This window comes from Pogonomyrmex barbatus, unplaced genomic scaffold, assembly GCF_055798465.1.
Source record: "Pogonomyrmex barbatus isolate J1 unplaced genomic scaffold, ASM5579846v1 scaffold3, whole genome shotgun sequence".
In the NCBI taxonomy this organism is placed as follows: Eukaryota; Metazoa; Arthropoda; class Insecta; order Hymenoptera; family Formicidae; genus Pogonomyrmex; species Pogonomyrmex barbatus.
This window is the reverse complement of record NW_028297127.1, coordinates 13,160,179-13,185,437: the sequence shown is the minus strand read 5'-3', so window position 1 is coordinate 13,185,437 and position 25,259 is coordinate 13,160,179. Positions and strand designations below refer to the sequence as shown.

Here is a 25,259-nt window from a genome sequence, read left to right as displayed (position 1 = left end):
AGTGTGCCACATTTTCTACTTGTTTCGTGCTATGTCCATGATCCAAACAGAAACAGAACTTACCTAGTGGTTACACGAAAATAATGATTGTGTTCATTGTCAGGTTTCTCCCTACAAATGGCATTAAATTTTTTAACAAATGAAACCTTGTTTTGCAATATTGTAAATTCCTGGATTTGATAAACATCAAATCCTAGAATTCACGATATCATTCCTTTCAATCTTGATATATAAGATAAAGATCGATAAAGTTCTACTAAAACAAACTATAAATTTAGCGTTATTCCATTGTACGTCAGCTCAGTTGTTCCAGCTACGTATATTCCATTAGACAGTGCACATTATTATTCGGTGAAGAATACATCTTATTGAAGTTTTAAAAGATGGTCGAAATATGTAATGTATTTGATAAAACTGTCATGATAATTGGAGCACCTGACGAAATGGGCTACAAATATGCCGAAACATTACTTCGTAACGGTGCAAAACGTATCGCTATCATCGACTTGCCAACATCGAATGGTCAAAATGCAGCATCTACATTGGAGAAAAAATTTGGAAAGGATTGTGCTGTCTTCATTGCTTGCGATATAGCGAAACCAGAAGATTTGGAGAAGACATTCAACAAAGTCGTCGATGCATTTGAAGGACTTGATATTCTTATCAACAACGCTGTTGCAGTAGATGACGACTGGAAGCAAACATTCGATGTCAATTTCAAGGCGCAAATACGCAGTTGTTTTTTGGCGATGGATTATATGGGAAGACATAAAGACGGCCGGGGCGGTATAATCGTGAACATTGCATCAGCAATGAATCCATCTTCTTCCGCATTAATATATATTTCTTTAAAAAATTCTGTTTTGGGATTTAGTCAGCTCTTAGCAAATGTATACGACTCGACTGGAATACGAGTTATGTTCATGTGTCCAGATTATATAGAGACTAAAATGGTTGAAAATGTCTTGGACAAAATGTGTAATCTTACCCTCACTGAACCGCACTCAACTAACGTTGATGACCAACACTATAAATATTTAAGACAATCCGCCGACCAAGTAGCGTTTGCAATATTAGTTCTTATTCAATGCAATAAAAACGGTACTACTTGCATCAGCAAAGGTAATCAGACACCTTATGTCGTAAATATTAGTCGAATTTTCCAAGATTTTAGTTTAATATCTCAAGATTTTAGTCGAATTTTCCAAGATTTTAGTCAAATATCCCAAGATTTTAATCGAATTTTCCAAGATTTTAGTCAAATATCTCAAGATTTTAATCGAATTTTCCAAGATATTAGTCGAATATTCCAAGCATTCAATTGATGCCTAAATTTTTTGTGATTTTTTAAATAAAATAATATAATTTCCAAGCGTTCTAGTTTATTAGAAGTAGTATATAGTATGTAGTACAGTTTCAATTACAGTAGTATGTAGTAGTGTACATTTATGGACATTGAAATTATGTCAAATGTGAAATAAATGGTATAAAAACCGAATTATTGTTTTTATATTTATAAAATATTAGTATACCCTTAAATAAAGATTATCCTTAAAATAGAACATCCTCATAGATTTTATTTTGCAATTTGACATATGATTTATTTTATATCACAAAAAAAAATTCGAAAATAATTTATAATCGATAATTTATTAGTTTAATTAAATATAATTCTTTATACTTAAAAATTATATCGCCTTTAAAAATATTGACGAATTGTATAAATTATATTAACATTTATTTGTAATGTACATTTAATACATAAAATAAATAATTTTATATTCTTGCAATAGGTACAAATAAAAAGTGGAAAAAGCAATTTAAAAAATGTACACATACAAAAGGAATTTAATTATTATATTACATTAGAATATAAAAAAGGGTACATAATAAATCTGTCAAATAATAAGTAAATATTTTAATATTATAAAAAATCTTTTCTTGTTTATATATTTCTTACGTTGTAAAAATTGCCAAAATAAATTATCAACATTTTCATTACGCTTATGAGTTATCTTTCGGGTACTGCTATATTTCGAAACTATTTAGTCTCCAGAACATTTTAATAATTGAATATTATAACATTTGAAATGTTAGATCTCATCAAAAAAAGTAAAAATAGGACTGCTTGGGTCGACGGAGATGATGAAACATTTTATGCCACAGATTTTGTCCATTATTCTAAACAAGTTCTGTTTGTATAAAATTTATATTGATAACTTCGCTTAAACATTTTAATGAACTAACGTAATATTATCAAGTGTTTTATCAGTATCGAGCAAAACCTGCGATCTTGTCCGCACTCTACTAGATGAACGTAACGTTGACGTTGAACTCAATAAATATAATAAATCCGCCGATTATGTAGCACTTGCTACGTTTATTATTTGTTTGCCTTATCGTTTCTCTTACACTCGATAAGATAAGATGTGATGATATGTTGAATATATTGCATTACTCTATACACAATATTAGACAGTGTATTTCGTGCATCTCGTTGAAGCTTCAAGAGCTGAACAAAATGTATAACGTACAGAATAAAACAGTAATGGTCACTGGTGCAGCTGCTGGATTAGGTTATAAGTACGTTGAAATATTACTTCGTAATGGTGCAAAACGTGTTGCCATGGTCGACTTGCCAACATCAAATGGACAGAGTGCAGCAGCAACGTTGGAGAAAGAATTTGGAAAGGGTCGTGCTGTCTTTTATGCCTGCGACGTGACGAAGGCAGAAGATTTGGAGAAGACATTCAAGAAGGTCATCGATGCATTCGAGGGACTTGACATTCTTATTAATAATGCTGGTATATTAAATGACGTATACTGGGAGCGGACGATCGATGTCAATGTAAAGGCGCTAATACGCAGCTCTTTTTTGGCGATGGATTACATGGGGAAGCATAAAGGCGGCAAAGGTGGTGTAATCGTGAATATTTCATCCATAGCTGGGTTATCCCCATATGTCATACATCCAGTATATGTCGCTTCGAAACACGCCGTTCTTGGATTTAGTCAGGCTCTAGCAGATTTATATGACAAGACTAACGTACGAATTTTGATTATGTGTCCGGGTCTTACGGAGACTGCATTGGTTGAAAATATCCCGAACACAATCAGCGCTCTTGTTCGTGCTACACTAGGTAATATTGAAGACGAAGTCAAAAAATTTCCAAGACAATCTAGCGACCATGTAGCACTTGCAATGTTAGATCTCATCCAAAAGGGTAAAAATGGAGCTGTTTGGGTCAGCGAAGGTGGTCAACCGCCTTACGCCGTGAACTTTGTCCATTATTCTAAGCGATCTCAGCCGGTGTAATACTAATACTTAATATTTTATTTCGATTTTTCGTGACGACTCGCATATTTACCAAATGTATCAATACGAAATAAAGAATTATGTTAAATTTGAAATTGTATAAAGGTCACGTCATGTAGAATAAAATATTAATAAAAATTATCAATTTCTATCCTAAATTTTGATTGTGAGTATTAATTGTTTTATAATTCTGATAGAGAAAATACTCTTATGAAAAATAAGTTAAAAAATAAATAAAATAAATTTTTTACTTGTAGGCTTCATTTTCAATAACTTTGAAAAATCAATTGAATTCATACGTACATTGTAAGTTTCAATCTAATGGATTTTCGGTAGATTTGTAGATTTTAATATGTGTGTGTGTGTGTGTGTGTGTAATGGTATGAAGTAATAATATAAACTGCTTTGAACAGTTCCTAAATTAAAAAATGAATAATACTTATTTTTATTTACATCTTAATTAAAATAAAATGTTAAGTTAATAAATTATATAACAAGAGTAGTAAAGCGCAAATAATTTTTATATAGATAAATTAGGTTACTTGTATTTGATAAATTTTGAGTTTTTAAAAAAATATTTGAAAATTTTTGAATTTGTTTATTCGATTTTAAAAGTGTGTAAACATTTTAAGATATTTTATGTATAACTTTGCATTATAATTAACAGAATTGTTAAAAAGAATTATTAATTAGAAAATATAACAAAATTATTTCATATTTTCCTAAAAGAAACAATTCAAAGTAGCAATAATAATGAATTTAAAAATAGGATAGTGAATGAGAATGTTCTTCGTATATGAATATATTGGTGGCCCTAAAAAGGGCCGTTTGTTGTTGCTTTAGTTAAGCTTTCTTCTCAGTTTTTTTTGGCAACAATACTGCTTGGATGTTCGGCAGCACACCACCTTGAGCGATGGTAACGCCAGAAAGCAATTTGTTCAACTCTTCGTCATTCCGAATGGCTAGCTGTAAATGCCTGGGAATGATTCTGGTCTTTTTGTTATCTCGTGCAGCGTTTCCCGCCAATTCCAATACTTCTGCAGCGAGGTATTCCATTACCGCAGCCAAATAGACTGGGGCACCAGCACCAACGCGCTCGGCGTAATTTCCTTTACGCAGAAGTCTGTGGATACGTCCAACGGGGAATTGCAGTCCAGCGCGATTGGAACGAGACTTCGCCTTTCCCTTAGCCTTTCCACCTTTACCACGGCCAGACATGTTTGCGGTTAACGAACGATGAACTTCTACGAAGAACCAAAAGAGAGAACACCTCAACTGGTTGTGCCGCTCTTCGGGCTTCTCGCCGGCCTTTTATACTATGTTCCCGCAGTGAGGCTTGACCAATGGCGCGTCGAGCACATAACGATTGGCTGTGCTGCGTAACGCGATTGGTGCGCCACTACCGACGTTCTATAATATAAATAGATTGCGTGCGGCGATGCGAGTCACTTCTCGAAGTTCCGTCTTGGCGATTGTTTATACGACACTTTACGATACTGTGAAGAATCATGCCACCGAAAGCGAGCGGCAAAGCTGTGAAGAAAGCCGGAAAGGCTCAGAAGAACATCAGCAAGACCGACAAGAAAAAGAAGAGGAAGAGGAAGGAGAGCTACGCTATCTATATCTATAAAGTATTGAAGCAAGTACATCCTGACACCGGAATCTCCAGCAAAGCTATGAGCATAATGAATAGCTTTGTCAATGATGTCTTTGAGCGTATCGCTGCTGAGGCATCGCGTTTGGCTCATTACAATAAACGATCCACCATCACCTCCCGGGAGATCCAAACCGCTGTCAGGCTTTTGCTGCCAGGAGAATTGGCGAAGCACGCTGTGAGTGAAGGCACCAAGGCTGTCACCAAGTACACCAGCTCCAAGTGAATCACTCCTCCCAAGACCAACGGCCCTTATCAGGGCCACAAATTCTTTCATACGTTTGGCATTCTCACAGTTCCAATTGAAACAGTAGTTCAAATATTAAAAGATTTATATTTGTATATGGAAATGAAATAAACATGTATATCATTCTAGAAGAATAGAAGTATTAAATTGTAAATAGTCGTTTTTGAGATGATTTAATTTTTAACTTCTTATGCGAATGACTTAGTTCTGTTTTTCACCTTTTGTTTGATTTTCGTATTTCAAATTTAATATAAACATAAATTCGTATATTGGAAGAATTTGATACGAGTTTTCTAATACATAACAACACTTCATAAAATTGTGGAGATGCGTCTAACCATTTTGAAAAAAAAAATGATTCAAATATCGAAATCGAATTCAAAGTTTCGATACATAAGTTAACGAAGGTATTTTCTAAAGAAAAGAATATGAAACATACTTTATAATATTCTTAAATAGGTATAATTGGTCAAATAAGAATTATATCAAGCCGTGATGCCAACGTGGCGCCATCTTTCTCTGCAAAATGATCGCCGCTGTAATATTTTTACGTTGACTTTAATATTGAGGTTAGAATACGTGTATTTCATATTTTTTTTGTGCAGATGCGACACGTCAAAATGTAAATAACACAGAAATATCAAATGTAAAATATTATGCTGTTTTATTTAATTGAAATTTGGATGCGTAGTAAATATGGTGATAAACGTAACGCTAAAGGTAAAAAAACAAACACATGTTTAATTCTAAATTTTCTTTAACACGATAAATATTTCTTACAGGTTAGTCGCGTAGATGCATATTGATACATAGTTTGTGAATATTAATTTGTATAACGAATAAAAATGTTAAGACGAAGACACGTTAATGTTAAAACAGTTAAGGAACTGGACGCGTTCCCAAAAGTTCCTGAATTATATGTCGATAAAACTGCGGTTGGGGGAACATGTAAGTTAACAGATATTGAATAAAATATTTATGTTGAGTATTTAATTTATATATTGTATTTTATAATATTTCCAACTATATTTTTTTCCAACTAATAATCTGTTTTTATTTCAGTTTCTATTTTTACAATTCTTATTATTGCATATTTGGTAATAGCTGAAACAAGTTACTATCTTGATAGTAGATTACAATTCAAATTTGAACCAGATACTGAAATAGATGCAAAACTACAAATTAACATCGATGTAACAGTGGCAATGCCATGTGGTAGTATTGGTGCTGATGTTTTAGATTCGACAAATCAGAATATGATGGGTTTTGATTCCTTAGAGGAGGAAGATACATGGTGGGAATTAACACCAGAGCAAAGGGCACATTTTGATGCTCTAAAACATATGAATTTGTATTTAAGGGAAGAGTATCATGCTATTCATGAATTGCTTTGGAAATCTAATCAAATTACTCTTTACAGTGAGATGCCAAAACGGTATGTGTAGATTATCACTTATAATTATTGAAAATTATGGGTATATTCAAGTTTGTGCTGATATAGAATATTCAATATTATTATTAAATAAAATAATATTTAATAATATTATTTAGATTGTACAAACCAGATTATCCACCGAATGCCTGTCGTGTTCATGGTAGTTTAAATGTTAATAAAGTAGCAGGTAACTTTCACATAACTGCGGGGAAATCATTGGCTGTGCCACATGGTCATATACATATTTCTGCATTTATGACTGATCGAGATTATAACTTCACTCACAGAATCAATAGATTTTCTTTTGGTGGCCCTAGTCCAGGTATTGTACATCCCCTTGAAGGTGATGAGAAGATTACAGATAATAGTAAGTTCCTTTTACTGTAACAGATCGATAATGAGTTCCTTGATTTGACAAATGACTTTTCTTTTAGATATGATGCTTTATCAATACTTCGTTGAGGTAGTTCCTACAGATATCAGGACTTTGTTAAGCACATCTAAGACCTATCAATACAGTGTTAAAGATCATCAAAGACCAATTGATCACCATAAGGGATCTCATGGAATACCAGGAATTTTCTTCAAATATGATATGAGTGCACTTAAAATTAAAGTAACGCAGGAACGTGATACTATTTTTCAGTTTTTAGTAAAATTATGTGCTACTGTGGGTGGTATTTTTGTCACAAGTGGTAAGTTTGCAAACAAGTTCTATAATAAATGTAATATGAAAAACACAGTTACTGAATTATCTGAATAAATTTACAGGATTGATTAAAAACGTTGTACAAAGCTTCTGGTGTATTGTAAGTTGTAAATTTCTAAATCTAAACATAAAGTCGACAGATAATCGTGGATTATCCGTCCCACATTCCACAAGTTATCGGACGCCTAATACTATAAATTTACTTGATGTTACAGCTCCTCAAAGTATTGATATTATGCAGCCTCAATAAAAATTTATACTATCTATTTTATGTATTTTTATTGTTATTTTTATTGTTATCTCTTATATACATAAGTGTGAGATATGTCTAAGGAAATAAGAGATTTTATTATGCATATACACTTCAGTTATAATCATTTTTTTATAATCAGTGTGTGTATATATTAGATATTATCTAAAATATTATCTAACTCTAAATATTCATGTATCATGAATGTTTAGTGTACTTTTTGGTGATATAATTAACTCTTACTAGTGTAAATAGTTTTTCTTTTTAAAAAATGAATTTATAATAAATCAAACTTTTGAAATTGCAATGCTTTTTATTTTATTTCGGTCCATCTCTTGTATTAATATATTTTTTCGATACTTAACTAATTTTTAAAAATTCAAAATGTAAATAAATCATTTTGATAATTTACGACAGAATTTTTTATTTTCCAAAAATGACAAAAGATATACATGATCGAATGTGTTACATATCAATAATAATCAACAATATATATGTATATTGACATGATTGATCAGTTTCTTCTAAAAATTTGCGTCTACGATGTTAGAAATTGATCTGAGATCTCAGATGAAGAAAAAATTCGTCAGTTGACCACCGCGATTTGTCAATTTTCCTCCGTTCAAGATTTTTCGGATCGATTTCTAGTATCGTGGACAAAGCTTAACAAAAGTGTACAGTCTGCATAGTGATTGGTATTCGAAGCTACCAATCATATACGTTCTCCAAAACTCGATTATTAAGCTGACTTTTCATGCTGACGCTCGACGCTCATTTTTAGCGTCAAATTAGATCACGTCAAAATTAAGGGTCGGCAGGAGAGACTATGGAAACCTCTATCGGAGATGATTTCCTTTTCACCCATATTACGACCAAAATACTGCGAGAAAAGCTATATAATTATAATATTTATAATCAGAATATTTGCTTGACAAAAGCTACAGAATATTTGCTTGACAAAAGCTACAGATTTTTGTAAGAAAATGTGTGAAAATAAATAATTCATTTTATGCGTAAACAGATTTGCATTATAGGACAATAAAGTGCAAATATTTTCATCTATTGTAAATTTTTTTTTAAGAATCAAATTGCAAAATCCCGCTCTGCGAGCAAGAGTCATAATTTTATAAAAAGTACGTAGAAAATGGCTCATGGCAGAATATTGCTTCTACGAGATGATATATGTACTCAAATATATATCTGCACTGTAAATAAGGAATAGATAGTTACATTTATTTTAATTATTTAAGAGCTAAATTGCAAAAATTGGCTCTGTAAGTACCTTCGTAATTGTAAAAGAAATTATCTTAGTAAAGTTTCATGATGAAACATCGTTTCTATAAGACAAAATATAATTGAGTACAGATACATATCTGCACTGTAAATAAGAAGTAGATAATCATTTTAGATCAAGTCGGAGTTAGCCCGTCGCTCCTTAAACGGAATAGTAAAATCTGAATGGTCATTTTTGATTACGTGATCTAGTTTGACGCTAAAAATGAGCGTCAAGCGTCAAGCATGAAAAGTCAGCCTTAAACTTGTGTTTTCTGAACGCAATCCCAAAGTCAATCTGTCCATCACGGGCAATACAGATCAATGCACATGTATTTGTATGCGGAGCTCTTTTTATGATTGGATTTGCGGTTTTTATAAATTTGAACAATACTTCTATGTTCTCTTCTCGGATTTTTGTTTCTTGAACAGTCGAGAAGTAATGTGCTTGCTAAAATGTTCCACACGTTGATAAATCAAGACGGACTTGGTTTTAATGTATCATTAATCTTATAGCGGAACCTAACCTCCAAACGTGCGAAACATCTGTCCGAAAACAAATTTATTAAACGCAGTGATGGCAGATGTACGTGATATTTTGGATATTGATGTACCGACAACTACGGAACTTACGAAAGAGTCGATATTGGGCAATGATAAAAAGAATCGCAAACGATATGACTACAACAAAGTGCCGAAACGTCCTGAGGGCATGCATCGCGAAGTATTCGCCCTCCTCTGCAAGGACAACAATGATGTGCCACCGTTGTTTCCGACTGACACCGCGAAGGGCTATAAGCAGGTGCGAGCTAAGCTCGGTATGAAGAAAGTCAGGCCATGGAAGTGGACACCGTTCACCAATCCAGCACGCACTGACGGTGCGGTCTTTCATCATTGGCGTCGCGTCGCCGATGCCGGGAAGGAATATCCTTTCGCGAAGTTTAATAAAAAGATTCCTATCCCTACTTATACGAATGCTGAATACGTTCAGCATTTAGTGAGTAACGGTTGGACACGAGCAGAGACCGATCACCTGTTTGATTTATGCAGAAGATTTGATCTTAGGTTTATTATTATTAAGGATAGGTGGGATCGTGCCAAGTTTCCTGCTAGATCTGTCGAAGATTTAAAAGAGAGGCAAGAATGATATATATATATAAATATATATATATATATATATATTTATATTTTATTGATTTTTATCAGATATTTCTGGAAAATTTGCCATTGTACATAAATTCATAGGTATTATTACGTGTGCGCGGCTTTGACAAAGGCAAAATCCCATACTGACAAGGTGTACACCTTTGATGCTGAACATGAGAAACGCAGGAAAGAACAACTAAAGAAGTTGTTTGAACGTACTCCTGAACAAGTGGAGGAAGAACAGACTCTTCTGGCTGAATTACGCAAGATTGAACAAAGAAAAAAAGAGAGAGATAGAAAAACACAAGATCTACAGAAATTAATCACAGCAGCTGATCATCAAGCAGATCCTAGAAAGAGCGAGAGGAAATCTTCTAAAAAGAACAGTAGTTCTTCTAGGAATAGACCGAATAAAACTGATACTTCTCATGTATATCACAAAATTATACTCTATACAATAGTACATCTATCTCGAAGCATTTATACATTTTTTTTTTTATTTATAGGCAGTTGAGTCAGCTGGAATTAAATTCCCCGATTTTAAAAATAGTGGTGTCACGCTTCGCTCTCAAAGAATCAAATTACCAAGCAGTCTTGGTCAAAAGAAAATGAAAGGCATTGAACAAATGTTGAATGAGTTGCGTTTAGGTAAAAAGAAATAGAATTTTAGGTTTTTTATGCTTGTTGAATTTAACTGATGACTTAAATGTAAATTGTTACATTGTAGAACTAAATCCACCACCAACAGAACAAATATGCCAGCAGTTTAATGAACTGCGTAGCGACATAGTTTTGCATTACGAATTGAGAAGTGCATTATCAACCTGTGATTACGAATTACAATCTTTAAGGCACCAATATGAAGCGTTGGCACCAGGCAAGGTAATTATCAAAAACAATATCTCACACATGAATATAATTTTAATACTTACAACTTTTAATTTGGTTTTACGCGTATGCTGTATTTTTCATTTTAGACTTTAACAATACCACCAGCGCTCCTACCAAAAACAGAACCAGAAGTTAAAGCGGATATTATTGACGTGGTAGGATCACCCAGCACGCCCAGTATTATTCATTAAAAAAAATAAGAATTTTTATGTAAAATACAGATTAATTGAGTATGCTCTGTATATATTGTTATTTTAATTATTAACATATTAATTTTCGTAAAGGAAATGATCGAGTATGCCTTACCCATAACGATGTATTATATTACGAAGCAATTTTTATTTTATACTAAAGAAATAAATAATTTAAAAGATATTTAACATTGTAGGTATCTCATTTTCGCCAACGTATGAGTCGGCAGTATAATGAAATAACGAAAAGACAATGATAATTACTTATATCTGTGTATTTTATATTGTCGACAAAAAGTAACAATGTACGGTCAAACCGTATAATTTATCTACAACAATCTACAATAGATTACAATATGTTATTTTGTTTTCCTTGAGGGCGTAGAGGGGTGTATACGTGTGTGTCTGTATATGTATATGTATACGTGTATGCTGCATGCGACTGCGCGCGCACGCGTATGTATATGTATTTGTATGTGTTCAGAAGGAAAGGAAGATAAAGATCGGATTGGGATGGGACAGGAAAGAGGGACGGAGGAGGAGGAGGGAGGGAGGGAGGGAGGGAGGGAGGAAGGGATTTGTGAATCGGCAAGTGTGAAGGGTGTCAGATGGTCGTCGATGCAGGCCTTTCCTCATTCGTGCTCCGTTACTCGCGTTACAGTTGACTCTTTTTTTTTTTTTTTTAAATCTTTTTTTCTTTTAATCCTATAATAAATTATTCGAGATAGCTCTAGCCGTACTTGGTACGGAATAATGCGTTACGTCTGCGATAATAAATCGACGAACCCAGCGGTCTCGTGTGTCCCGCCTGTTTCGCCGCTGCGCCAATCTCGCGAGGACTTCTCCGAATGAAAGCGCGAGACAATGATATCGGGATATCGGGATATCGTCCGCGGGTTTTCGTTCGCGTAAAAGATCGTTTTCGCGCGAGCATCCTCTCGCCTTCGATCGTCGTCGTCCTCTACCGACTAGCGGCCAGCTTCTTTTCTTTCTTTCTTTTTTTTTTTTTTTCTTTTTTTCTTTTCACGCTCGACGGTCTGTTCTCGTCACAAAGATACTTGTCCCTTCCGAGACTCGAGGCAGCGGCTAACTGTCAAGTCGTATCGCTCGTCCGAATCGGGGAGGGGGGGGAGGGGGGATTTACCTTACAGCTGCGGGCTACAACAACTTGCGTTACGCGCTTTTGAAACTTTATAAAAATTTACATCTCGGTGTGACGCACACGCGCTTTTCCCTACGTCGCTCTAATCTTATCTACTAAGTAATAAACGCTATAAGAAGAGTTTTAAATGCTCACGCAACATCATCGCCGCTTGCAATGTTTTTTTTTTCTCGTGTATACATCTACATACATATCCTTGCGTACGGAATATCGGAGTGTCCCCTCGACATTCGGGGGGGGGGAGAGGGGGATACCGCTCAAGAGTTGGACCTGCCTCGCATGGAGTCGCGCGTAGCGATCGACACGTTGTGCTGCATATTTATTGATTTATTTTATTGAATACGGTGGGACAAAACCGTGCGTGTGATCGAAGATGATGCCGCTGTCTCGAGGCGTCGTCATTCCGATTTTCCTTAAACGAGAGACAGACTCAACGGTAAGGTTCGCTGTTCGGTGCGCGAAACTTAAAATAATGGAACAGAGAAGTAAGAGTCGCCTCCTAGGAACGCTTTACATCCCGAACAGTCAAGTAAGTAATCGTAATGGGCGCGATGGAAAAATAAAACTGTCGACAACATTTTCGTCGTTCAACGATCCTGTCCCGCAGGCATTTGAAACGCAACGAGATACTCTCACTTTATCGCGCGATTTCGTTTTTAATAACAATAACATCCGTACTTAACTTGCCCGCTCTCGCGTGTTCTATTATATGACAATATAATATGCATTAATATATTATATGTATATACAATGGCGATGGGGAAGGGAGCGCTCTTTTATTCTTCTTTTCGTAACAAGAGGTGTGCGGGATTCGACGTGCGAGGATTTTCGGGGGCTCGAGATACTACACGAAAACAAAATAATGTTGAGTTAACAACATCAAATGTATTTGGAAATAATTTTAATTCAATAGCAATATTAACTGAGAAAAAAAAAAATATATATATATATATATATATATATATATATATATATATGTGTGTGTATATATGCACACACACATCTATATATGCATTTATTTCATTAATGCTGTTATTGAATCAACGAGATCATTTCCAATTATCCACTCGATGCTATTGATTCAACACCATTCTTTTCCGTGTACCGAGTCTTCAATCACCTCGGGCAATTAACATGCCGCAGTACACAGTAATGGATACGCGTATCGGCAATAATGTCGCAATCACGACCATAGGATAACGATACCGATTTGATAATACGGCACGTGCATGCAGAAAATGGAGCGCTTTATGTAAATCCATCATGCGACATTGTTACTTGTCCCTGCGATCTAATTTGCAAATTGTAATTAGATAAATAACTATATAGATACGAGTATGTCGAGATGTAATTAAAAGAATCCAGCGTTCTTCCATCGGCCTTATGTATCACTCCTAATTAGAATGTTATCGCATAACATCGCTCGTTTCTCAAGTAGCTGAGAAGTAAGTTAATACTTTAATCCTCGTAACGTTTATATTCTGAAGTCATTTTTTTTTTTTTATTTGTGTAACCGTAATGATAGCAACAACAACAACAGCGATAGGAATAATTTTAACGGAGTAAAAGAGAGATTTGCCAACAAAGTGGGAGTAAAAGAGAGCGATAATCGCATTGTGACTTTGTAGGATATTGACAGCTTTAACTCTCAGATGGTCAATACTTTTCTCTCTTAAGAGGCTTCGTAAAGTGTTATCCCGTTCTAACGTAAGCATCGTCGAATCGGTGTCTAAGCATTTATTCATCGATGTGTTCGAATTATCGCGAATTAAAACAAGCGAAGAACAAGCTATATTGCGGAAGCGATACTTGCCTCTGTAAGGCTCAATGCGGAAACAGGAATCCGTATCGCAAGTATCGCAATATGTTTATATTAAATTCGAGCGAGACATAATAAATATAGAGCTCGATTGTTCATCAACATTTTAATCCTTGTCTTTCTTGAGTTTATTGAATAGTATGGAGTAGATAGAATGTAAACTTGTTACTTGATTATTGTCGACTGTGTATCAACAAATACTCTCGAATCAAAGTGACGTTTTGAAGAGTCAAAACACGCCGATTTGCACTCGGCGCTTGAAGCGAGACTTTCTCGGAACTTTGAAGAATCGTTTGCATGATTTTTTTTTTTTTTCTTTTTCAGTTACGTCGCTATTGTAACGTTGCTCGTCCCTTTTAAATAATCGATAATTGGCTATTTAGTTATGCAATTAATATACATAGTGGAAACTTCTCCCGACAAGTGTTCCAAATAAATGCCTAGGTTTTATTCTCTCGAATTATTGTATAACGCAGCTCTTCTTTTTTTTTTCCTTCTCAATCGCGTCACGTACTTTCCGTTGCACGATGTGATATTAAAATCCAGATAAAGAGTGACATAGACGAAGGTGCACCTTCGGAGAATCGGGATTTAATCATGCAAGAAGCACCTTCGCCGTTCGAGACCACTTACTGTCGCGGCGCTTGAAAGGAGCCACGCGCTAGGAAGACACGTAATCTCCTTCGAAAGGCAGCGTGTAAGGGAAATTCTGTTCTGCCGGCAGATTCCATAGGAACGCATTGCCAAATGGCAAAAGTGAAGGAATGAGCGGTTAGCATGCAAAGAGTAGTGAAAATCCGCGACAAGCCGTACGTGCTAAGGAGCATTACTTGCGAAATCTTCATTACGAGCAAAATAGAATCAGTTCAGTCGCTTCGTATTGCCGTTTTAACGCATTGGGAACGAGATTCATCGCACTCGTATAATGTTTCACACACATATATATATATATATATATATATATATATATATATATCGTTATAGTAAACAAGTATGATATATATATATACATATCATACTTGTTTACTATAACGTTTTATTCGTAAAATCACAATCGACGTAAGCGTAATGTAATTATTAAATAGACGTACGGGAAAATTTAAATATTATTATGATTGTTATTACTGTTATGAAACATTAAAGTATCTCATAATATCATTAAATTTAAATTAATAAAACAATTATTGTTACGTAAAAAATTAATAATTTTGTTGATTAAATCTGTTATTTTAAGACACGCGATTATTTCAACTCTTTAATTGAAAAATTTTAAATTGAAAACTTTATTATGCGCGATGCGTTAAACAGACATTGCGATTTTTTTCCGCTCTCATACTTCCATCATCAATATTGGTATTTAAATTCTCTTATCTTAGCAATTTGAATATTATCATGCTTACGATAAAATTGTTTCGTCACCGCGTTGATTCTTCTCGCAAGAAAAAAAGGAAAGAGGGAAAGAAAAACTGAATCGCGAAAAGATTATGAGGAAACGTCGCAATATCGTCGGTGAATAAAATTCGATTTAATTGCACATACAGCGTCAAGTGTGCAGAATACGCGCAGTTTCTTTTTATTAATTATTATTATCCCTCTCGTTGTCCTATTTTGCTTGTATTTATAGACACCCGCGCGTAATTCAGCGTTTAGTTCAACTTCAAACGATCCTGCAACTGACCGGAAGAAAGTGTTCATCGTTTCTCAAAATTTCCTTTTTCCGCCGTGTGTTCTTTTTTTGCATTTTTTTTCGCATAACATGTAACATGAGAAGTCGTAGCTTACTTGTTTAAGATATCCCTACACAACATGGCTACGGTAATGCGTAATGGATATGTGCGCAAGTGCGTGTGACGAGTTGGCTCGCGGCAAGAGATGGGAGGCGTAGGAGGAGAAGGAGAAAGAGGAGAAGGAGAAAGAGGAGGAAAAGCAGGAAGAGCAGGAAGAGGAGGAAGAGGAGGTGGAAGAAAAGGAAGAGGAGAAATAGGAGATGGAGGAAAAAAATCAGGAATCGCGCAGGGGTGCGTGGAGGACGTGAGGGGAGGGAAATGCAGTGTCCGCGCGTACGCGCACGTGCGCACATAGGCACACGTTTAAAAGTATATGCATAGATTTTGTATATAATATCAATCATTGATTTTTTTACCTTTTCGTTAAGTATAGCTAGCTTCTTCGAGTATGTGTATATATATATATATATATATATATATATATACATACACACACACTAGTATACACACACACATACACACACACACACACACACACACAGATATATGTACAGAACATATATATATGAATATATATATATATTTGCAATTATATGATAATTTTATATGCGCTCGATCACTCCGTCGCTTATAAGCATTCGTTCGTATTCCCGGATTCGCACAGATCCATATTTTCTCTCTCTCTCTCTCTCTCTCTCTCTCTCTCTCTCTCTCATAATCTTTGAGAATTGTTACTCTCTCTCATGCACATTTTACACGCATCCCTCGAAACAGACTACAACTAGTGCCCTACCTACGCTACGACGCTATGGTAGACAACAACAAGTAATCGTTATTCTAAAACTTCTGATCTCTTTTTTTTCCGCTTGACCTACTTTCGTATCCGTAATATATGCCGTAAAAATGTTGTATATAATATTGTTACATATTTCGCTTTATTGCACACATGCGGTATCGTGCCCGTTGGCGCCAGCGCCGTAAGCCGGTCCGCGCTGTTGATCCGCGTCCGTTTTCTGCCGGGCGCGGAAGGCTGTCGATCATTTAAAGTCGAGATCGGAGGTCAGTGATCCTCCCGGAAGCGCCCCTCGTCCTCCTCTCCTCGCGTTCTCTCGATCTCGTTCCATCATTCGACATACGCGAGCAGTATGGAGCGGCTTGAACTCTCGACGCTGACCCCACGGCTCTCCTTTTAAACATCAGCATGTTTCTTGTTCTCTTCTTTCTTTTTTTTTTTTTGGTTTGAAGGTGCTTTTTTTATCCACTATGACGGTATTTTATGCTTGTGTTTAGTTCCGTTATGTTAAACTCTCGCACTCGGTTACGCGATCTCTAATTTTAAGCTGAGATTCGTCCCGCACGAACTTTGGAACGTGGTCGTTGATGCGCTTCGATCCTTGTCTCTAGTCAGGAAATAGTCATTTTTTTTTGCATCTTTACAATCGCCCAAGCAGAAAAAAACTTAACTTGTCATATCGTGCAAAAAGCGATTTCGTCCAAACATCGTTGTATGCTCGTCACGCATAAAACGATCGTTATGGCTCGGCCCCGATCTAAGTATAACGCGTCGAAGACATATCTTACGAACATCAAGAAATAAAATTGTTATACCGTAATAAAAACGTCCCATCTTGGAATTGTTGACTTGAACGTATACAACGTTAGATACTTTACATATTTATATGTATATTTGCGTATTTATATATTTATATATGTATATGTATATATGTATATATTTATATTTCTCCTCCGTTTCGCATCCGTCATCTTTCTAGCACTCTGCGGTGATCTAATTAATCTCGTAAGTTGTGATTTAAACTACGCGTCGTATCCCGTGAATCTACTACTGCGGTGATGGACGGGGGTACAATCCTATATATGCGACGCTTTAAGATGGCCATAATGAAATATATATCAAAAGAAAAGCACGAGAAAAACACGAGATACTCCCGAGTTTACGTTATGTCCAACACGCTGATCGCCCAAGAATCGCGAAAGTTACATCTCGCCGTCTCTATACATGTAATTCAATCGGCCGACGATCCAGCTTATTCACTCGAACAATATATATATAATACATATTTATATAACCTGTAATTATAGAAACTTTATAACGCTCTCGTATAGCCTCATCTAATTTTTTTTTTTTTTTACCTTACGAGACTTATGTCGCTAATAATACTACTAAGTAATCAATTATCATATATTCAACATTTTTCTCTCTTTGATATGTGCGTTCGCGCTTTGTCAATGCCAAGAAAATATTCGAAGCGTTCGATCTTTCACAGCGTGCGTTTTGTGTCCCTTTTTATATCCCACTATCCACGAGTATATCGTAACGATTATATATTCGTGCCATATTCGGCCGAAAGACTAGTGATGCTCTTATGACGTATACACGATCGATCGATGCTGAGAACGAATTTGTCACTCGGCCCTTTTTAACAACTCGCCGAAATTTGAAGGATCATTTCAATCGTCGTCGCGTGCCCGGTTCTAATCTACCGACCTTGTCACGATGTAAAAATTCCTCTACGGTTTCTCGAAAGCTACGTTACAAAGTATGAAACCAACTAAATCTTCAAACGTCGCTTAAAGTCTAGTTTGGCGCATCCTTACAAGCGCGCGACGGTTTCCGTATCCATAAGATAACAGTTACCATCAACTCTAAACAGTACAATGTATTGCATTCACATAAAAATATAAAAGAGTTTAACGAATTTTATATATATATATATATATATATATATATATATATATATACATACACATATATATATATACATATATATATATATATATATATACATATATACACACACATATATATATATATATATATATATATATATACATATATATATATATGTGTATATTATATAACAATAAAGTTACTTTTTACTACGCGCGAATAAAAAATGTCGAAAGCCATCTTTGGAAATAAAGTAGTTCGTAAATATAAAAAGATAATTGTATTCCCAGAAAGCTTTTATAACAGTTTTTCTCAATTGAGAAAGATCTATCGGTTACCGATTATACTGTTTCGGGTTGAATGCATTAACCGGTGGGAGTTTGCTTCCGTTTTCTCGTTCTTCGATGTGAACCCCACGTAAAAGCGAGGCTAACATCGATACGTTGCATTTTAGTCCTAACAAATTTCTTAGACAAATCGGGACAATTTTCACCGTTCGCAAACACACTTCGTCTCATCGCGTTTCACCTCTCGAACATAAAGTTACATGTATATGTGCGTGCATGTATGCGTGCGTGAGAGAAAAATAAAATTTTCTCTCTCTCTCTCTCTCTCTCTCTCTCTTCTCCTCATTTTCTTTTTTTCCCCATCTCTTTCGTACTCTACATGAATATACATATGTATCTGACAATTCGATAACGCAAGGATCGAATTAAACGATCGCCTTTTGTACTAATATAGTACACATTTTATACGCTTGATTTTATTATATATGCTGATCTTCGAGTTGTTAAAATATCGCGATCAACGACATTTCACGTACATTCAAAACTTCCTCTCCTCTTCTTCTCTTTGAAAGATAAAAAACGTTATCGGGCCGGTTATTTTTCACACGCGTATTATTTATACACATTCGGACAGATTAATTCCTCAGGTGTCGAGAAGCTCGACACTCGAAATCGAAACGGGCTTTATTCCAAACTATCATCGGTGTCGATGATGTTTGTCCTACGGCATATTACAAAGCATAAATTACGCAGGCACCACTGCGCTTCGAGCCCTCCGGCTCGACCTTCGACTTATCACGCGATTCGCCGCTAATCCGCCTTCGTTGTTTCGCTCAACTGACAACCTAATCCTTTTCGTGCCCTGCACACCACGGCGTAAAGTGCCTCGGTATTGCATTTCCCAACGTTTACCCGCTACACATTTCCCCGTTTATGTTCGACGTCACGAAAGAACCTAGCATTGTTTCCCAGTGGCGAAATCGTTGCTAAATCTAAGGGCGGTTTGCCACAAGTCATCACGTTCGTGTCGAGCGATTTAGATCCCTCATTCGTCCGCTTCCCTTTAAGATACTGTTTTCAAAGTGTGATCATGTCTTTTTCAAAATTTATCTATATCATTTAAGAACAATGTCCTTTTTTCTGCTTCTTCTCTCAATTTATAATTCATTCGGCAGAAACTTAATGTAAGACTAAAATCATTTATGCGGATGAAAATTTCAAAACGCGGTAGGAAGTAAAATTTCATAAAAATAAAAATGACGAGCTTCTTCAGAATTAATTGATGCTGCTATTTAGGCAGAATTCATTCACTCAGCGCGTAATGTTGATAAAAGGAACATTGCTGCCTCAAATAGTGATTGATCATTTGAGAAAATCATACCGTTGTCAAGATTGCTGCCATTCATTGCTTATTCTTGTGTCGTAAGTTGTAACGTAATAGTTTGCATTCTGAGTAGACAAATTATCTTTATGCTATTTCTTTTTTCAAATTCAATATTACAATGTTAAACTATTCTTTGAGCAGGAATATTGCAAAAAGTACATTCAACGGAACGTTAATATCGCAATGGTTTTGGTTTTCTCCGTTTTTCCGATACTTTGACATCGTTAACGAATTCTACGGATCATCGATCAATTTTAGTCTCTCTGCATTTTTCGGTATACGAAACACGGCTCACGGCTTATTTCGTCACGGTGAAAGGTTGAAGTATCGCGGAATTTTTTGAATAATCGAGCGGACTGCATAGTTATACATTGTTCGGGCAGATCAGAGACAGGTAGACATAGCGTTGGAAGGGGCTAATAATTGTCACGCATGCTATGTCATGATAATAGCACGACTTAAACGCACGACGGAAATATAAGCTGCGAAATCGAGAGACCGTCCTCCTCCGCTTTTAACATCGGAACTATACAAAAAATACGATAACTGTAACATTAAATATATATATAATATAATATAATATAATATAATATATGTATGTATATTCTCCGTATATGTTTCATCGCCGAGGTTTTCACACGCACACAACACATACACGCACACTCTCTCTCTTTCTCTCTTTCTCTCTTGTATATAAGTATGATTTTGACAATCTAAAGTTCGTTCTACCAATTAAGATTGACAATATTTTTTATAATACTATGGTCTTTTTCTTCTTCATATAGGGGATCAATTTTTGCCTTAGCTGTGAGCTTAATAAAAAGCTAGGCCGGTTTTAGGCGTTTAGGCTACCGAAAAAATGTAATATTATTTTTCTGCTGGTGTGTCTCTCAAACTGTAGGTATAATAACATTTTGTTCACCTCGTATGCAATATAATCGATATCACATTATAACTATTATCTCTATGTCCTTAAAACGTATCCTTTACAAACGCTTTATACAACACGAGCCCTGTAACCTGAATTAAAAATCGCCCTATCGTCTATCATACCTTAACTGTACAATGTTCCTATTTCTTTTTCCTTTCATTTCTTTTTAATTCTATCTCGTCTTCTTGCTTTTTTTTCTACGTTCTCTCGCTTTCTCAATCTCACACACATACATACCTGTGTGAATTTGTTCATTCTCTCTGTTACCCGTTTACCTTCACTGTGTACATGTAACAATCATAATAGTAATAATTTCTAACAGTATCTTAGTAGAGTGTTATATAGAGTGCAATATCGAAAATTTGAAAGAAGTTAGCAAAAAAAAAAATAGCAGCTCAGAGAATATCAAGCTGATGTGGAACATCACGGAAAGTGCAATATCTAAACGTTCGTTTTTCGCTTTTTAAGAGCACATTATAATAACATATTATTTGCACATTTTCATACATGCAAATATCTGCAGTGTATCTCGATACTTTTCCTATGCAGAAAAAGATATCGCACGAGGATTCGATCGCGCGTAAAATGCATCAATAAGCGACACGAATATTTTCGATCGATCCTTAGAATCCTCGCACAATGCATAAATTCGAATGTGCGATTTGCAACAATCTTTTTCTTTGCACTTAAGAAAATTTGTTTTTCGTATATCGCTTACAGATTAGATATGATAGTAATAATAATTGTATTTAAGAGGAATACGGTCGGAATTGGATCTAAATGTTTTACGCAAACAAGATTTTTTGTTGAACGAATTAATTTTACATTGATCAGTAATAAATAAATTTATTGCTAATTTATTATTTAAGAGTTTTCGCGACTTAATAAATTTATTTGAAATATGTTATAAATCTCTTAAATAACATTTAAGACTGGAGATTTAATTAGAAACTGATTTTCGTTAAAACCGAATAAACAATTTAAATAAATAAGCGATTGCTTTTTACTTCGCTAATTAATGTTATTCATCAATATGTTCTTTTTGCTCGGAAATCGATTTATTTGTTTTTTGTCTTCTTTATCAATTTATTGGTGCTTTATTGAAACAAAAGTGACAAAAGTCTAAAGAATTAAATAGATCAATTAATTCTTTTCAAACTTTTTAATGTTATTCTATCTTATTTACGTATCAACAATAATATTCGTTCCGATCGTACGTTGAAAATTCGGTGCGACAATCGTCCGTTTCGTTTGAGACGTAATTGCTGTTGCTTAAATTATATCATTTAATGAATCAGTAGGTAGTAATAGTAGTAGTAATATTAAGGCTATTTTATTAAACAATTAAACATAATTTTATTTTATCTTTCGATAATAATTTGTGACTATTAAATGAGTGAAATATGCGGAATAAAAATATTTTCTACATTTGTATTCCTTCACTGTAAAAATTTTTTGCATAACATACATTGCAGCATATTTAAATAATTAATTAAAAGACAAAGATATATAAAATTATATGATAAAATTATATATTCTGTCTGGAATGTACGTACGTGATACTCGCAATTCGTCGTCGAAACGGAACGCCGAACATTGCACCGCATCAGATTGAATTCCGTGAATACAACAGAGTGAAAAGTTATAACTCTATTCTACGATATTAGAGGCAAAGAGAATTCCTGCTTTAGAGAAAAATCGACGAGCGGTCAGGTCACTTCTAGGGATTAACGTTATGTATAATATTCGGACGTGAGCGTGCCAAGGAGTCAAACGAGAAGCCCTATGGTAACATTCTGTACATCGGCGAAGTAACATCGCGTTTTAAATCTGATATATTATTGCTATTATAATTATATTCGAAAGACGTGATGTTTCGATAAAGATGCACGAATCAAGCGATTACGATACTCATGATTATATAATTAATAACATCTTTAACGAATCAGGCGATTACGATACTCATGATTATATAATTAAAAACATCTTTAACGGAACATTGTTGAATGTAAGGTGGCTCTCGTAAACTTTTTATTGTAAAAGTTTTTAAACGAATTAATAACGGTGCTGCAACCAGTTTGTCTCAGTTACAGTTCGCACTTATTAACAAGAAGTAGAAAGAAAAAAAAAAAAAAGAAATAAAGAAGAAGAAGAAGAAAAAAAAGAAGACCAGAAAAGACTCTCCAAGTTTGTGCCAAAAAATTCTTCCAAAGATTATATAAAATTATATTGATTTGGTCCTTGGCACGATCGGCTAACGCGCTCGCCATGCCTAAATAATAAAGTAGCGCACTCGAATGGAGTGGCGTGCTCGATTAATTCTTAACAAGACGAGTATTTCGTTTCAGGTATTTCAAGATTTTTTTATACAATATATACACCTCTCGCGCGACTAGAGCAAAACGCCTCGTAAACGGTACGCGAAGTTGCTGTGACTCGATGATCGGTGATTTAGGTGACGGTATTAATATTATAATGGTGCTGCTATTGCCGTTCAACTGTCAAGTTTCCTTCATGCGCGCGCGCGCGCGCGCGCGCGGGGAAGGTAATAACTGGCGCGGTTTCCTCCTCGGCTCGAAGCGGCGACCGCGGGGAAGAGTTCTCTCGTCGGCCGAGACTCGTCGACGATGATGACGATGATGATGATGACGAGACCCGTAAGTGTGCGTCCGTTTCGCAGATGTATCCTTTCTCCGCAGGAGTATCAGTTACCTCTGCCGCGCTGTTCCTGGCTGCCCTACACCGGGCAGACCAAGAACTCGTACTCGAACATCAGCGAGACGGCGACGAAGACGAAGTAGAGGATGAACATCGTGAAACCGAGGCCCTTGTTCATCTTCCATCTGAAGCAGGCGATGCTCAGTATCACGAACAGCAGCATGCAGAACAGTATCGCTATGCTGCACACCATGCCCACCGAGTTCACCTCCACTGGTTTCCCGTAGATCAAACCGTACAGGAGCCACGGAACCGGAAGCCTGCGGGCAGAATCAAAGCGCAAATCGAGCCCATTTTCACTGCCCGACTATAATTAGTACGCCGACTACAATTAAATTAAACCACTGTGCATTTCATCCTTTTTACTTATTTTTTTGTTATCCACAAGCACAGAAGTGCAGGATATTTTTCAATCATGAGCATCCCAAGTAGAAAAATATATAAGAAAAACTGGTTACTCGCTGGAAACCGGCTGGTTTTTATTCTTTTGAATTTATTCAGGACAAAAAAGGTTAATAACTGACCGAAAACTGACAAAATTTACTATCCAGTTACTAACCAAATAGACGTCGCCCAAACTGATCAGAATCTAACCAGTCAAACTGGTCAGATATTGGCTACTAACCAGAATTCTTGGCCAAATTTCTAGTTTCTGATTTGTTTTCTGCTTGGGATTCCAACAAGAGATATTCGCTGCAGCAACGTGAAAAACTATATAGAATTAATACTTAAGGCTACCCATGATTATTACATCGAAAGCTTTTTAGTTAAATGGCTTGTTGTTCGTCATATTGATTTTGTCAATGCTTGCAACTTAAAGGCTCCTAAATTAAAATTCTTATTGTCCTTATATGTACACATACACACACGTCGTTATTTTTTGTAAGCTGGAAATTTATATTACTTGTTAAACTTGTTATACTTGTTAAACTGTTCATACGCGAATAGCGAAACGTAGCACGTGCTTCCGGTGAAATTTTCTGAAAGCGCTCAGCGCGTTTGCATCCTCGCATTACAAATTCTATTAGAACATTACGGTTTTATGATTACACGTGCGGCCGGATCATCCGTTGCATTGATCGAGCAGAAACGTGTGTGTGTGTGTGTGTGTGTGTGTGTGTGTGTGTGCGCGCGTGTGCGCGCGCGCGCGCGCGTGTGTAGGTGGCTGTTGCCGCTCTATATATTATTTGAAGTATCTATAATTCACATTCGTCTGTAACAATGCTGTCGACGTGTCTTGGATATATAGCGTTTGACGTGCAATCGCAGACGCATTGCACACAAATGCGAAGAAATATTTCTCCGCTTTCCTTTCGGGCAGTCCGCCAGTTGGCAATCGGTCAGCGGATGCGTGGCTATGATTGATCATCGACGGGAAGAATCTGATGTTTCGTCGCGGTGTACATTTGCCAGGAAATCGAGTGTCAGTGG

The 25,259-nt window shown here is 35.7% G+C and overlaps 6 protein-coding genes and 1 pseudogene across 10 annotated transcripts in view; 5 read left to right on the top strand and 2 right to left on the bottom strand.

Moving 5' to 3' along the window:
• The first annotated feature begins 267 nt into the window (after positions 1-267).
• On the top strand, positions 268-1,498 carry LOC148936082 (15-hydroxyprostaglandin dehydrogenase [NAD(+)]-like). Its single transcript, XM_089080208.1, has one exon. The coding sequence runs from the start codon at positions 384-386 to the stop codon at positions 1,323-1,325; it is 942 nt and encodes a 313-aa protein (XP_088936334.1). The 5' UTR covers positions 268-383; the 3' UTR covers positions 1,326-1,498.
• Positions 1,499-2,343: 845 nt separating this feature from the next.
• LOC105424588 (15-hydroxyprostaglandin dehydrogenase [NAD(+)] pseudogene) lies at positions 2,344-3,474 on the top strand (annotated as a pseudogene).
• A 425-nt stretch (positions 3,475-3,899) lies between these two features.
• On the bottom strand, positions 3,900-4,627 carry LOC105424589 (histone H2A). Its single transcript, XM_011634883.2, has one exon. It carries the CDS (start codon positions 4,532-4,534, stop codon positions 4,160-4,162), a length of 375 nt encoding a protein of 124 aa, XP_011633185.1. The 5' UTR covers positions 4,535-4,627; the 3' UTR covers positions 3,900-4,159.
• Positions 4,628-4,737: 110 nt separating this feature from the next.
• On the top strand, positions 4,738-5,371 carry LOC105424590 (histone H2B). The gene has a single exon (XM_011634884.3). The coding sequence runs from the start codon at positions 4,825-4,827 to the stop codon at positions 5,194-5,196; it is 372 nt and encodes a 123-aa protein (XP_011633186.1). The 5' UTR covers positions 4,738-4,824; the 3' UTR covers positions 5,197-5,371.
• A 195-nt stretch (positions 5,372-5,566) lies between these two features.
• LOC105424591 (endoplasmic reticulum-Golgi intermediate compartment protein 2) lies at positions 5,567-7,627 on the top strand. The gene is made up of 6 exons (XM_011634885.2): positions 5,567-5,937; positions 6,000-6,165; positions 6,280-6,652; positions 6,769-7,019; positions 7,087-7,347; positions 7,424-7,627. Exons 2-6 carry the CDS (start codon positions 6,063-6,065, stop codon positions 7,609-7,611), a joined length of 1,176 nt encoding a protein of 391 aa, XP_011633187.2. The 5' UTR covers positions 5,567-5,937; positions 6,000-6,062; the 3' UTR covers positions 7,612-7,627.
• A 1,534-nt stretch (positions 7,628-9,161) lies between these two features.
• On the top strand, positions 9,162-11,295 carry DMAP1 (DNA methyltransferase 1 associated protein 1). Its single transcript, XM_089080206.1, has 6 exons — positions 9,162-9,322; positions 9,400-10,020; positions 10,129-10,459; positions 10,536-10,677; positions 10,757-10,911; positions 11,007-11,295. Exons 2-6 carry the CDS (start codon positions 9,461-9,463, stop codon positions 11,109-11,111), a joined length of 1,293 nt encoding a protein of 430 aa, XP_088936332.1. The 5' UTR covers positions 9,162-9,322; positions 9,400-9,460; the 3' UTR covers positions 11,112-11,295.
• Positions 11,296-14,416: 3,121 nt separating this feature from the next.
• Positions 14,417-25,259, bottom strand: part of Nckx30C (solute carrier family 24 member Nckx30C) — a 62,731-nt gene continuing 51,888 nt past the window's right edge. For all 5 annotated transcript variants that reach the window (XM_089080201.1, XM_089080203.1, XM_089080202.1 and 2 more), the window contains one exon: positions 14,417-24,088. In XM_089080201.1, coding sequence (XP_088936327.1) covers positions 23,848-24,088 — 241 coding nt within the window. In that variant the 3' untranslated portion in view covers positions 14,417-23,847. The remainder of the gene's footprint in view (positions 24,089-25,259) is intronic.

Excerpts from the sequence above, each read along its gene's own strand:
- LOC148936082 (XM_089080208.1), top strand. The coding sequence starts at position 384 with ATGGTCGAAATATGTAATGTATTTGATAAAACTGTCATGATAATTGGA.
- LOC105424589 (XM_011634883.2), bottom strand. The coding sequence starts at position 4,534 with ATGTCTGGCCGTGGTAAAGGTGGAAAGGCTAAGGGAAAGGCGAAGTCT.
- LOC105424590 (XM_011634884.3), top strand. The coding sequence starts at position 4,825 with ATGCCACCGAAAGCGAGCGGCAAAGCTGTGAAGAAAGCCGGAAAGGCT.
- LOC105424591 (XM_011634885.2), top strand. The coding sequence starts at position 6,063 with ATGTTAAGACGAAGACACGTTAATGTTAAAACAGTTAAGGAACTGGAC. Across the intron at positions 6,653-6,768 it reads TACAGTGAGATGCCAAAACG|ATTGTACAAACCAGATTATC; the intron begins GTATGTGTAGAT and ends AATATTATTTAG. Across the intron at positions 7,348-7,423 it reads TGGTATTTTTGTCACAAGTG|GATTGATTAAAAACGTTGTA; the intron begins GTAAGTTTGCAA and ends ATAAATTTACAG.
- DMAP1 (XM_089080206.1), top strand. The coding sequence starts at position 9,461 with ATGGCAGATGTACGTGATATTTTGGATATTGATGTACCGACAACTACG. Across the intron at positions 10,021-10,128 it reads GTCGAAGATTTAAAAGAGAG|GTATTATTACGTGTGCGCGG; the intron begins GCAAGAATGATA and ends ATAAATTCATAG. Across the intron at positions 10,678-10,756 it reads GTTGAATGAGTTGCGTTTAG|AACTAAATCCACCACCAACA; the intron begins GTAAAAAGAAAT and ends GTTACATTGTAG.